This window comes from Lates calcarifer, linkage group LG16_LG22 (genome assembly GCF_001640805.2).
Source record: "Lates calcarifer isolate ASB-BC8 linkage group LG16_LG22, TLL_Latcal_v3, whole genome shotgun sequence".
Classification (NCBI taxonomy): domain Eukaryota; kingdom Metazoa; phylum Chordata; class Actinopteri; family Centropomidae; genus Lates; species Lates calcarifer.
In genome coordinates, this window is record NC_066848.1 from 13,944,509 (window position 1) to 13,957,757 (window position 13,249).

At 42.3% G+C, this 13,249-nt stretch overlaps 3 protein-coding genes across 4 annotated transcripts in view; 2 read left to right on the forward strand and 1 right to left on the reverse strand.

Moving 5' to 3' along the window:
- Positions 1 to 5,153, forward strand: part of LOC108896222 (neutral and basic amino acid transport protein rBAT) — a 35,718-nt gene extending 30,565 nt beyond the window's left edge. The window contains 7 exon segments of the mRNA XM_051076920.1: positions 294 to 413; positions 2,463 to 2,587; positions 3,073 to 3,274; positions 3,878 to 4,060; positions 4,383 to 4,400; positions 4,402 to 4,509; positions 4,600 to 5,153. Coding sequence (XP_050932877.1) covers positions 294 to 413; positions 2,463 to 2,587; positions 3,073 to 3,274; positions 3,878 to 4,060; positions 4,383 to 4,400; positions 4,402 to 4,509; positions 4,600 to 5,031 — 1,188 coding nt within the window. The 3' untranslated portion in view covers positions 5,032 to 5,153.
- Positions 5,154 to 5,167: 14 nt separating this feature from the next.
- On the reverse strand, positions 5,168 to 12,329 carry LOC108896240 (prolyl endopeptidase-like). Of its 2 annotated transcripts, XM_018695277.2 has the most exons (16): positions 12,220 to 12,329; positions 11,937 to 12,034; positions 11,320 to 11,448; positions 11,065 to 11,131; positions 10,756 to 10,936; positions 10,546 to 10,634; positions 10,284 to 10,410; positions 9,986 to 10,202; positions 9,320 to 9,511; positions 8,972 to 9,178; positions 8,517 to 8,692; positions 8,139 to 8,355; positions 7,760 to 7,909; positions 7,016 to 7,142; positions 5,665 to 5,753; positions 5,168 to 5,306 (listed from the first exon to the last, which is right to left on the reverse strand). In XM_018695277.2, the coding sequence occupies exons 1-16, from the start codon at positions 12,263 to 12,265 to the stop codon at positions 5,229 to 5,231; spliced, it is 2,190 nt and encodes a 729-aa protein (XP_018550793.1). In that variant the 5' UTR covers positions 12,266 to 12,329; the 3' UTR covers positions 5,168 to 5,228. The 2 variants fall into 2 exon arrangements, with proteins under 2 accessions (XP_018550793.1, XP_018550795.1); XM_018695279.2 differs by lacking the exons at positions 5,168 to 5,306; positions 5,665 to 5,753 and having other exon boundaries at positions 7,066 to 7,186.
- A 481-nt stretch (positions 12,330 to 12,810) lies between these two features.
- Positions 12,811 to 13,249, forward strand: part of LOC108896236 (calmodulin-lysine N-methyltransferase) — a 100,992-nt gene continuing 100,553 nt past the window's right edge. Inside the window, exon 1 of the mRNA XM_018695272.2 lies at positions 12,811 to 13,152. Within this exon, the coding sequence (XP_018550788.1) occupies positions 12,991 to 13,152 (162 nt within the window). The 5' untranslated portion in view covers positions 12,811 to 12,990. The remainder of the gene's footprint in view (positions 13,153 to 13,249) is intronic.

Sequence of the window (13,249 nt, forward strand, 5' to 3'; positions counted from 1 at the left end):
AAAATCACGTGGAATCTGTCTCAGCAATGTGTGATGGCTATAATTGTTTACACATTAACTTGTGCCTGTTAACCCTTGTATCTTTTTCACTGATGCTACACAAAATGCAATGGAAGGAATGGCAAACTGTTCTTCTGTGTATATTGTGCATGTTCAAACTCAATAGTCCTATGTTATAGCTGAATGAAAGGCTTGTTGAAATGATTGAAAAACTGAAGAGCCTAGTCCACATTCTCAGAATTATATTGTAGACACACAGTATTTTTAAAATTACTTTTATTGTTTTATTTCAGGATATTATTCATTTCTGGCTGGGAAAGGGAGTGGATGGGTTCCGGATGGACGCAGTGAAGCACATCCTGGAGGCTGCACACTTGAGGGATGAACCACAGGTGGACCCAAACAAACCACCAGTGAGTGTTGCCTCTTCAGTTCAGTTTAGTTCAGCTCAGCTAACCATTGTTTGTCTCTCATGGGCACTGGTTGGGATGGGCAGCAATATCTGCCAGCTTAGTTCTCGCAGCTCTTTGTCCTCACACTTACTCGGCATGACCACCAAACATGGTGAGGTCTGTCTGATCTGCCAGTTGAAATGGATCCATCTCGAATGGAAGAGAAGGTGTGTTGCCCTGCTACCAAACACATTTAACCTCTTGTAAGGCCACGCTATAGCCCCAATCAAATGTAATTTCAGTGAGTTTTTACTTTCAGTAATAATATAAGGTAGCAAACAATATCCAGAAGGTCAGTAAGGTGTGTCTAGGATGCAAACTGCAAACCAATAACTTGTACTACTGCTCAAATCATCTGGCAGCTCTTCTTTCTCTGAGCTTAGGGGGATCAAAGTTCAGTTTAGTTAACAATCTCTAGCTGTAACATTCAGTTACATAATTATACACTGATTTTATTGAATTATATAATGTGACATGTCAGAGTCCAGATTTGAACAATCTGAGGGATAAAAGCAGCATTGTGGGCAGACGCTGCTCCACTGAAGCAGTACTTTCCAATGTGGCTGGTGGAACAAACATAATCAACAGCTGAGTGGGAGAGTTCGCACTGTACATGATGTATCATTCATCATTTATCTCTGGCTTAAATGCCAGGTCATCCAGTGCTCTCATGGAGAATATACTGTTCTTGGAATTCAGAGAGTTCATGTTCAGAGTTAAGCTCACTAAGAAAGAGTTTTTGTTCCATGGAGACTGAAGTTATTTTTCTCACAGAGGCAAGATTAGTAGAAAAGAGGCATATTTTGGTGGATTAGCAAGTCATTGGGATTTACTTACCACCACAGAATAACACTATAATACTGAGACTGACTCGACTGCTTACTGTTGAGTGAGAGGTATACTCACTGCTGCAGCACACAAATTGACCCGACTCCTCATTTTAAGCAATAAGCCATGCAAAGCTGTGCTTTATAGTGATGGTTGAACAAAAGAAGTCATTGTTAGGCCACTACATACATTTACAAAACTATGGAACCACAGCATTGCAATATAGAGTGACAGGTATGTGTTTATTGGGATATAGAGAGGTGCACCACAGCCTTGAATATGGTTCAGCCAATCATAACTGAGCAACTATCTGTTATCATTATAGCTTTAGTGGTTTACTGCCAATTGTAGCTTTAAATTGAGACCAGTTAAGTACTTGACTGGCGGTTGGCTGAATGGTTTGCTCATGTAGCAGCATGTCAGCTCAGTGGTTAGCACTGCTGCCTCAGTAATAGGTCAATAGTGCTAACCACTGCTGTGTTATCCCTGTGTTTGAGTTTCTCCCACATACAACAACACATGTACTGGGTCTTAGTTTTTATTATCAGTTTGAGTATTACGTCACTGACCCTGAATAGAACTTTCAAGACTGAAACAGGTCCTGGGCTGTTTCCCTTAAAATCATTACATAGAGCCCATTAGGTTTAATTTCTCAGTGGATATAATGTTATAAGACTTCTTTTTCTGTCTGAGTCTCTTTATACTGTATTCTGTCTTCTTGTCCTTTTTATTCAGACTATTACAACCAACAATACACAAAATAAATTTAGCACAAAACTTTCACAAAACTGAGCATTCCTTACGTATAACAGTACTCAGTACTTGATCACTGAACCAAAACGTCTGCGATCACTTGGCCTCTACTCTCTCTGTATCTGGTTTCTACTTATTTCCCCAACTATCTGGCCTGTCACGGCACATCTGTGCTTTAACTTGACAAAGGAATACATTCACACCGAAGCTCTCCTAAATCCCAATGGGCAGAGAAAAATGCTGTTGATCTCTGCTAATGTGCTGGAGTTGATGATCTCAGGGAGAAAACTTTCTTATGAATGAACCACTACTCCCCTGCATTAACCGAAAGATATAACCTGACTGTGACATTTAAGCTACCATCCAGGAGGGCAGAAAATTAATAATAGCCACATTACCTCAGATTTCCTTATATTCCTTTCACTCCAGGAGTTAGTAACGTCAGAGTGGGACCTTCACCATGACTACACCACCAGTCAGCTGGGGCTACATGACCTGCTGAGGGAATGGAGGGCAGAGATGGATATCTACAGTCGTGAGCCTGGCAGATACAGGTGTGTGAACTGTTACATACAGTAATGTCAGTAATAACTGAGACTGGTAATGTTCTTACCTACGCTCACTCTCACTCATACACATGATAATGACATAAACATCCCATAATGAAAACTTTCATTTGCATGTTATGCTTTCTTAGGAAAAAAATTATGCTTGACCCAACTATGAATATGGTGATGATGAGGTTGAGTAAAGTATTAAAGTAGTATAATATCCAAGATAATATTAAAATCTTGCTGTATTGATATGAAGTCCAGATTATCTAAAAAATATTACAAACTACAAATTTCTATTATAATATGGAATTAATAAACCTGTTTGACAAAAGGATGTAAGGTTAAATGACTGTGATATGATATGCCAACCATCCTGCATTCTGTCTGAAAGAATTCAGCAGAGTTCAGAAGGATGAGTTGCCAACTTTGGCTGAGGATCAGTTTGCATGTTATCATAGAAAACATAAGTTCTTGCTGCACTGCAGGTTCATGGTGACGGAGTCGTACGATTACCAGGAGGTGGACAAGACCATGATGTACTACAGCACCCCGCTGGTTAAGGAAAGTGACTTCCCCTTTAATTTTTACCTGCTGGACCTGCCTCAGAACACCAGTGGCTTGTGGGTTCAACATCTGGTCCACCTCTGGATGGCCAACATGCCTAAGGGACAGTGGCCCAACTGGGTGGTGAGTCAGCAGAGTCACATTTATGTATTTGTTCCTTTACTCCTTTAAAAACAGGATTTCCACATGGGGATAATGCCCTGAAATCTGTCTTTTAAGGACTTTACGGCCCATCAGGGTTGATCTTTTGTTCTCCATCATAATCGTAAAAATCACAAGCTCAAATCAGGGCTCGCTCTGTCTGAGGTGTGGCACATATTGTTAACCTTGATGTAGATGCTGAGACTCTCAGATTAGTTTCAATTATTTATTGTCTGGTGTTTCTCCTCCATTTTCTCCCTTGATCACAGGGTAGTTTATGTATTATTATTTGTTATACAGGGTGCAAATTGCTCAACATGTTCAATATTACCATTAAATCCAATATAAGCGACACTGACCCGCTCCTCAGAGGACACTGGCACAAAGACGGAAATGCATTGTGAACTGCTTTATGTTAGCTGCAGCATCATTTACTCCTTTGTTACAGTCTAAGACCATAGTGTCTCTCCGTCTCAGCCAGTCACTTTAACTCCCATGACCTCAACCCTGCACTTTTCCTTCCCAACTTACCTCTCTCACCTCTTCACCCTCTTTATGTATTTCTCCTGCCTCCACTGCTGTCAGGTTGGAAACCATGACAAGCCTCGAATTGCCTCCAGCTCTGGTCACACCTATATCCGTGTCATCAACATGCTGCTGCTGACCCTTCCAGGCACGCCCACCACCTACTATGGCGAGGAGATCGGCATGGAAAACATTAATGTCACAGACAGTCAGATACAAGACCCTGCTGGCAAATATAATGCAGTCAGTACTGTGCACACACTGAAAACACACATTTAAATACTATACATTAAATACTGTAACATCTTGGACAAGTGCAGTGTAAAAAATGACCAGGTTAACTGATGACATTACAAAACAGGACAAAATGTCTGTGGACAATAAATAAATAGGTTTTATTGGCAGATTGATGAATTTTAGACTGGATTAGTTTTATCTTGGCGTACCTAATAAACTGGCAACTGAATGTACATGCATTAAAGCGTATTCCTGTATATTCATTGTCAAATTGCACATTGTCTGAAGAAGCCTAAGTGCCAAAATTACTGCTGTCCTTTCACCGCAGAGTGCCAGTCGAGACCCTCCAGCGATCTCCAATGCAGTGGAGTGATGACATGAACGCAGGCTTTAACAACAAAACCAACATCACATGGCTGCCTGTACACCCGGACTATAGAACTGTCAATGTGGAGGTAGAGAACTCTTTTAGTATGGTTCAATTTGGGAGGAACATCTGGCCTGAGCTTGCTTGCATTATACCCTTGTAACTCTTTCTCTTCTAGGTCCAGAAGAAAGATGAAGGTTCTGTTCTGGCTCAGTACCGTTTCCTGAACACCTTGCGTGAGTCAGAGCTCCCCCTTCACCGTGGGTGGTTCTGCTACGTCCACGCTGATCCCGGTGTCTTCTCTTACCTCAGAGAGCTTGATGGGCTTGACCGAGCTTTCCTCATGGTGCTTAACTTTGGTGATAAATCTGCCGTCACAGACCTCTCCTCTATTCCTGAGTTGCCAGATGAGCTGAAGGTGCTTATGAGCACAAACCAAGTCAACGATGGAAAGGTGTTGCAAAAGTCTCGTATCCTGACAGAGGTGGGAGAGGGTCTGGTGATTCAGTACTCCTCCCCCACTCGGTTTCATCCCAGCCACCCCAAACAGTGCTATATCTCTGAGAAGGCCTGCTATTTGGGGGCCATGGACATACTTTATAAATGCTGACATGAATGGACGATGGCATTCAGCTATTACAGTATCACAGTAACAGTCAAATCATAAACATTCTTTGGCATCTCCTCTGTAAGGCATCTGTCATATGATAAAGTGGTCCATTGCAGATTTCAGTCTTCACTGTTGATGTCCTCTCTTTCTCACTGGATCATTGTCATTTGATGCTAGACCACCTCTTGATAGCCATGCTATCTCTTCCTCTTGCGTTGAGCCCGAGGAGGGTCCAGGCTCAGCTCGGTGTACAGAAATCCTAGGTTGAGGGCTTCCTGTATTGGGGAGAAAAGACAAGAGGTCAAATTTCTCAGTCTGCAGCCATCAACTGATGTTTTTGTTCTCAATGAGAGGAAAGAATTGGGCTACATTTTAAATTCAAAATGTATAACATGGTACCTACTGAGGATTCCTTCGACAGATCATGCTTAGATCAGATTTGACTACTGTTTATTACAAATGACTTGTAATCACTGCAATAATAAACCACAGCAATTGTAATACTCAAAATCTTGGTTAAAATTACATTTTTATCCACGTGGCTAGAGGTAAAAGGGATGTGTTTCGAAACACATGTAAAAAGCTCAACTTTACAGACTCAAACTTTTCCAGTTCCCTTTAAGAGTGAATTACCTCCTCCAGCATCAGCTCAAAGTCCTCTGGTCCGAGGTGATTTGCTCCAGGTTGGATATTCAGAACTATGTTTGGTGCTGGTTCACATTCTAAAAGAAAGAGGGAGACAAAGAGACAGGGGGGTCAGAGGCAGACTGGGGGAGAAGAAGATCTCTAATATTTAAAACCTCCTCTCAAACATTTGTCTTCTTATTGTATGTCCACTTTCTCTGCTCCCCTTCTCCCTCTGTCCAGTTGCCCCAAATCTTATCTCTCTCTCTCTCTTTCTCCCTCTTCTGACTCTATCTTTATTCTCCTTTCATTCATTCTTGCTCCAATCTGATATTGCCCTCCCTCCTCTCTACCTCCTCCATATTATCCCCCCTCCCTGTCTCTGTGGTACTGGCTGTTTCACAAGTGCGGTCTTGACCTTGACAGCTCCCAGTCTGTGGCGTCTAATCTCTTGCTCTGATACACTATCTCTTTACCATGCTAATGGGCCTGCCCACCCGCCTGCATGTGTCTATGCCATCAGCACTTTATCAAAGACTCCGGAGAACAGAGAGAGACAGATTAGGGAGACACACACACACACACACACACACACACACACACACACACACACACACACACACACACACACACACACACACACACACATATAGACACTTAAGCTGCCTGGTGTATGTGTGTATGAACAACAGACAAGTGAGAGAGGGTGAAATAGAGAGATAATGTGTGCATTTGAAACAAGAAGAGTAAAAGCAGTGCAAGAGAGAGAGGGATGTAAAGAGGAGTACCACCAATGTGGTGAAGGCAGATTATGAGTGAGAGGGAGAAAGAGCCCGTCTTGGGGGGAATGAGAGCAATTAGCTGACACACACACACACAGACACAACACACAGACACAGACAGACACACATACTATACTACAAGGTGACCTATGCTACACTTTGGTCATGAACTTAAAATTCTGATAGCACTTTCCCCAGACAGACAGCTATACATCTGTTACTGCTGCCTCTTAAGACATGCACACTGACACTACTATTGGGACTTGACCCTGAACTACTAAAACCTCTGATGATGCAGAAATTATGCCTAAAAGAAAGTGGAACAAGTGGAAAATCTATGCTGGAATGCACCAACAGACAAACAACCCCCCACATAAAGATGAGCTCAAACAAACACCACGATCAACCACGGCATTAAAACCGGTAACTGGTTTCAATGTTGAGACTTTGTGCAATAACATACATGGGTGCACACATATGCATCTACATGATGAACAAGTGATTGATAGTATGTGAGTGTGAAAGAAAGAGAGAGAGAGAGTGAATGTGAATGTGTGTGTGTGTGTGTGTGTACATACCTGACTTTGGATTTGTGGTCAAGTATGTATGAATGGCTTTCTTTAGCTGTTCAGTGTACTTGAGGACACCTGCCAAAGGAACCCTGGCATCACTGCTGTAGGCTGTCAGCAGCATCGATGGGTAGCGCTTTCTCACACAAGCACAAAAACACACACACACATACACACAACCTAGTTTTATTAGAGTACTTAGCAAAAGTTATTAATTAATGATAGTCCTCAGTGTCTCCTAAAATCAACGTCTTGGTGCTTTAGGTGTACTTTCAAATTAGCTGTCAGTAGGACATGGGACTATATAAGCAGAGCTTCTGGTTTTATGTTGGATAGATTTCAGATAAAGCCTGAAAACCATTAATTGACCCAGTGCTATTCATATTCTGGCTGTGGAACAAAATGAGGGCCATGGGAATTTAAAATGGGTTTTCAGCATAGCCTGAATTAACTGTCGACTTATCGAGTATTGCATGCCAATTCACAAAGCAGGGCAAATTTAATTAGAGTAAAAATACATGGTAACCAAAGTCGGACTGAATGTCAGAATGCAAAAAAATCTTCATTACAGTTGAGATCCTTCAAAAATCACAAGTCACAATCCTTCAGTCACTAAGATGGGGACATTTAAAGTAGGCAGCAAACTCAGTAACTGAAATTACTGGTGTAAGTCGTAACACATAAGGATGACATAGTTCTCTCAAGCCAATGCACAAAAAACTACAGCTACATTTTTTAACTTCCCCTCCATACCTGAGGAGTAATGTTGCAAAGGGGACAGTAGGAGGTGATGGTGAGTCTGTGTTTTGGGTTCCCTATGGGGTCCCCCCATTCCTCTCTATCCTCCAAAGTTAGAGGCAGGCTGGGATCCTCCATTGTTCCCAACACATCCAGAAATGGAGCCTGAAACCAGGAAAAGACATGACTTGAGATGTGTGTCAGCTCATGTGGTGTTTTTTAGAATCTATATTTAACCCTAACAAGTTGGTAAATATACTCTAAGTTAAAGTGCCCTTGAGGATGACACTGTCCTCAATATTCTTGTCATTTGGACACAGAATAACACTAAAAGTGATGCACTCCAAAAAACGTGCAAACAAACACGCAAATCTGCAGTGATTTAACATCTTACCTGCAGTGTGACAGCCCGCATCATGTGTGGGTGTCTGTTGCACAGTGCTCCCACTGGCACAGCCCCGGCACTGTGGGCTGTAAGAGCAGTGAGTGAAGGAGAGGAGAATCCTAAGGAGAATAGGTGTTGGAGACAGGCTTGAAGGTCCTCCACTCCTTTTTGCTTCCCCTCTTCACGGGCCTGTCTTTGCCAGGACAGACCCCGCTCTCCTCCACCTCTGAGAGGTATAAAGGTAAAGGACAGCTTCACTTTAACATCAATACATCAGCTTCATCGATACGCACTCAATATTACTTACATAAAGCAAGTCTTGCATCGGCAAATAAACTGCTGAGTCAATTAAGTAAGTTTTAGGCTGCTGGAGAGGTGATACGCTACCTGATGTGGCAGTAGGCCAGAGCCCAGCCCTGCTCCAGCAGCAGCCTTTTGTCTGGGCAGAACTCCATGTGGAGATCTCTGCCATAAGCTCCGTAGACATGGGCCAGCAGTGGCGCCTGTCTCAAACCCTCCTCAGGTACTGCATGAAACAGTGTCACTGGCACCAAGGTACCATCCTGTAGAGGACAGGCAGAGACTATGGACTGTGATGGGTAGATGATACTAAGTGTTAAATGATCCTGACAATGATCTTGTTTTGCAAATGTCATCATGAGTGTGTACTGTTGAGCACTCCTGTCTCTGGTAGGTAGTTGCCAAAAGGGCGTTATCAGTGGACACTTGAATCTTGATACAAAATGCTTACCTCCCTGCTGATACTGTGTCAGTGTGTGTGTGTGTGTGTGTGTGTGTGTGTGTGTGTGTGTGTGTGTGTCTTATATGTCAAGTGTTCTCACTTGGCTGCAGGCCTTTAAGCGCGTGGTGGTATAATTGCCCTGGTTCTCTAGGGAGGACCCATCTTCTGATAAAAGGAGCCCATCCTCGGGGTACAGGCAATGGGGCACCGGTGGGTGGACTGGAGATGAGATCAGGAATTCTAACACTTCACGTTGCTCTGCCAAGCCTGGTTTCTTGGTCTCAATGGCACAAGCCCAGGGGGGGAGCTTGGTAATGTGCGTAGAAATATAAGAGTATAAGAGATGAATACAAAAGAGTAAAACATAATAATAAAAAACATAACTACAAGAAAGAAGCAACATAAAAATAAAGAAATAGGAATTCAAAGAGTTTTCTGACACACTGACCTGTACAGTATATGCTTTCTTGGGATGGGTCAGTGGGACCACAGTCAGGGCAAGTTCATCAGCTGGTGTTCTTACAGTCAACACACAGTGGTCTCCAACCACATCCATGTCCTTGATTGCAGTGCCAGGGCCAGGGGCAAACAGTGAGACCCAGGAGACCATGGATGGCTCTGAGAGAGGGGCTTGTACCACCTAGTGAGCATACAGAGGGATAAATCCTCACTTGAGAAAATAAAAAATATAAGTATAGTAAGTAAGTATAGTAGTAGTAGTAAGTAAAACATAGAACATTTATTTGCATCTTTTCCTATGTAATACTTAAGTTACCACAGCAGAATCAAGTTGCAATCAGGGACCAACTTCAGCTACAGTATGTATCCTACATGTACATTTCTGTGTGTTTATGTAATGCAACAACTTTCATCCTGACCAGCCAACCCTCAGCTTGAGCACAATTGCAGATGTAGAACAGACACCCATTGGTAATGTGTGATATGGGCAGAGCAGTTTTGTTTTGTTGGTCATATGATAAGACAATGTACGCAGGTTTCTCTGGTTATAAAGTGCAATTAAGTGCAACTGTGAACACTGATTCCATCTTATTTCTATTAAATGTATGCAGCCTATAAAGAGATTGTGTTTATATATGTATTGTGCAAACTGTACCTGATATTCCTGTCCAGGCCCTGCATTAGTTAGTATGATCAACCTCCTTCTCCAGTGCTCAACGTGGTACAGGAGGTCCAGCTGCCGTGGCTGAACCAGGAGAGGCTCTAAAGTGGGTGTTGCTGTATCAATTAGGAGCACCTCTGAACTGGTCCTGGTGTTGCAGTTGATGCTCAGTATCTGTCGGTCCCTGGAAAGGACAACCTCCACAAACACACTGGGGAGATGTGGTGTTTCAATTAGAGGCCGTGTGGGAGCAGAGACAGCTTAGATGTTACATTACTTACACTACACTTACTCAGGCCGTGTTTCCTCAAACACAGAGGTTATCCTGCTTCTGCTGGAGGTTAGGTCCAGACGAAACACTCTGCTGCAACGTAGACCCTCAAGAGTTGTGTAAAACAGGACCTCATCTGTGGCCCACTCTTTAGCAATGCAGACATAGAAAATATTATTTTATATTAGCCTGTGCAATACTACTGCTATTGCTACTGATATATATATATATATACATACATACATACATACATACAAGTGCTAACTAACTATTTAAAACATACCAAAGCTGAAGACTTTGTCCAATGTGAGAATGATGTGTTGGGTATCCAAAGGAGGAGAAGTTCTTCTTTGAAGCCTCACAACCACACACCTGGATTGTCATGGCACAATTACATATTTTTTAATTCAGTCATTTTAAAAGCTTAAAATTTGACAAGAAAAAAAAAATACTGCTGCCAAAAGAAGGGTAATTTCTGTTCTGTTTGATTCACCTTGGCTCTTCTATGTGAGTAGTTTTTAGTGTGGCAGCAAGATGCTTCTCCTGTGGGGACAAACGTATTCTCTGAACGGTCCACTGAAACCTCTGCTTCCTCTCTCCATTCTTAAATGCTGTCCTCTCCTCTCCTCCAGAGATTTGTCCTAGATTTAACACCTGCTCTGGCTCCAGATCTCCTACAAACAGGGAGAGAAAACTAAGCCATTCACAAAAAAGTGGTAACATGACTAAAGTTAAACATCAGATGTGGGGTTTAGGGATTATATTGGAAAAAGTAGTTAGCATTAGTATTCTCTCTGCTTACCCTGTCTCTTGTCCACTCTGTAGATGCCATCACCTTCAACAAAATACACATGGTGATGGCCACAGACCTATGACAAGAGAAATCATAGTGAACTAAAATAATGTGGAACTTCACAAATGCCTGAAGTTAACACCCCAACACAGAAATGTATAACAAATGTACAAAGGTCATTATATCATACTGTTTCTATGCAAAAAATCACAATTACAGTTCAAATCATAGCAATGAATTGGTTCAAACTAAAGCAGGCCTTACCACTGAGTGATCAGGTATGTTGGAGAACCTGCGGTATGTTGCCTTCAGTCTCCTGTTGAAAAACTTCTGCAAGTCCTTGTACCTCTCAAGTCCAGAGCTGAGATGATCAGCTGATGAGTTTGAAGTGTCCTGAAATAAAACAGCTTTATAAATTATGAAAAGACTAAAACTGTAAACATGGGCTCCAATCGCAAGGGCCATTGCTGTTCCAGTAAAGATTCTTGTGTCCTTGTAGAGAGACACTGAACCTCTAAATAAGTGAATGGTAGCTTGTAAATCACTCAGTGAATTAGTGTGTTGATGTTATTTCACTGTTATTGATGTCCAAACTAGATCTGTAATATGTGAAGAGTAACAATAATAAGTATATGTCAATTCTCTGTAGTTTATTCCTGTGTTAGTTCAGTGAGCCACAGCCAAAGGGGCTCAAATTTCATCCCCTTGTCCTTATCTGTGGCCCCGTACAAAACCAGTTTTGTCAGCCTGGTGAAAAGACACCCTTTTTTAAATAATGAATGACTTGACGTTATCGACGAGATAGCTTAACAGTCAGTAATCTTACACCAAGCCTAAGGTGAGGGAAAACAGCATCTTTAACGTTAACTGAACACCCTTACCGACGTGTAACAACGTTGGGAGGACAAGGAGAGCCGTGTTATCCGTTTGCAAGCAGCGAGCTCCAAAAGTCGTAAACGAAACCGAACAACAAAACGAGCTGATGAACACAGCAGAGAAGAGACAACGGCCATTACAAAGATCTAATGGTCAGTTAGCTAAATTAACAGATGATAGCTGTATGTTTATATGGTTTTAAGTAGCTAACTGTCACTGCCAGGAACCATCGGCCATATTCACAACAGTAAACACGTTTCACATGACAAATAATCATTGAATTTCAACCTGTAGTGTTTATTATTTCTCTATATAGACCAATCAACTCAGCCATTAGGAACCGTTTAGAGAATCGAGGAAATTCGCACGTGCATGTTTTGATAAATAAAGCCCGCTGTTGATGACGTAGTGAGCAATGCCAGGCTGTAGTAATCAAATTCAGACACGTAGAGTGTGTAGACTGTGCAGTGTCGACTCTGTGGAGTAAACCTGAGGCTCTTATTGCCCCCGATGGTCTGGGGCCCTGTGGCAGTTGCCCACTTTGCCCGTTTGGTATTCCATCTATCCAATCCACACCAGATAAATAGTTTAAATTTGCTACTCCTCTTACCTTAAGTAATAATAAGCTCTTCTGTGAACTATTAGTATACATGCCTATATCTTTTTTCATCAAGTAAGAGATATTTTTGCTCTCAGAAATTTCCAATATCTCCTACTTGTAATAACATTTTGGAGGCCGACGTGAACAGACATAATTTCGGTTTAAATGAAATGACCGTGACAGCGCCATTGGAATCTTATGCCCACCACTGAACATCTAGCGTTTCGACAATCAATTGCTATGTCTTGCATGCCAAAAGTGTACGGAAGTAGCATGCATCCATTGTGGGTGTAACAGGTGATGATAGTCAAGCCATGTCTGCGATCATTTCTGCGTTGGTGTAGTTTACAGAAAAAGCCTTATTTTTGTATTGCCACATCGCTACCGATAACTGTGACAACTCTGCAGCCAGTACACTTGTTTACAGATTTATTTTCGCCCATAACTTCGAAGATAAAATGGAGAAGGACTCCACCGGTGCTGCAGCAGAGACCGAGCCGGCTTCGCCTTCGAGGAAAAATATTAATGAAGACACCTGCGCAGCTGATTCCCACACCTCCCGGGCTGGGACTTGTGGTGCTACTGATGTCGCCCGAGCCAGGTGGACTCTACTAAGACAGGTACTGTTAGCCTCAAGAGCAAGCGCAAACCTCTCTCGTGGTTTTAGACTTATTCTGCGGACACGTTTTAACATGCGTTAAATGTTCTGGGTGAAAT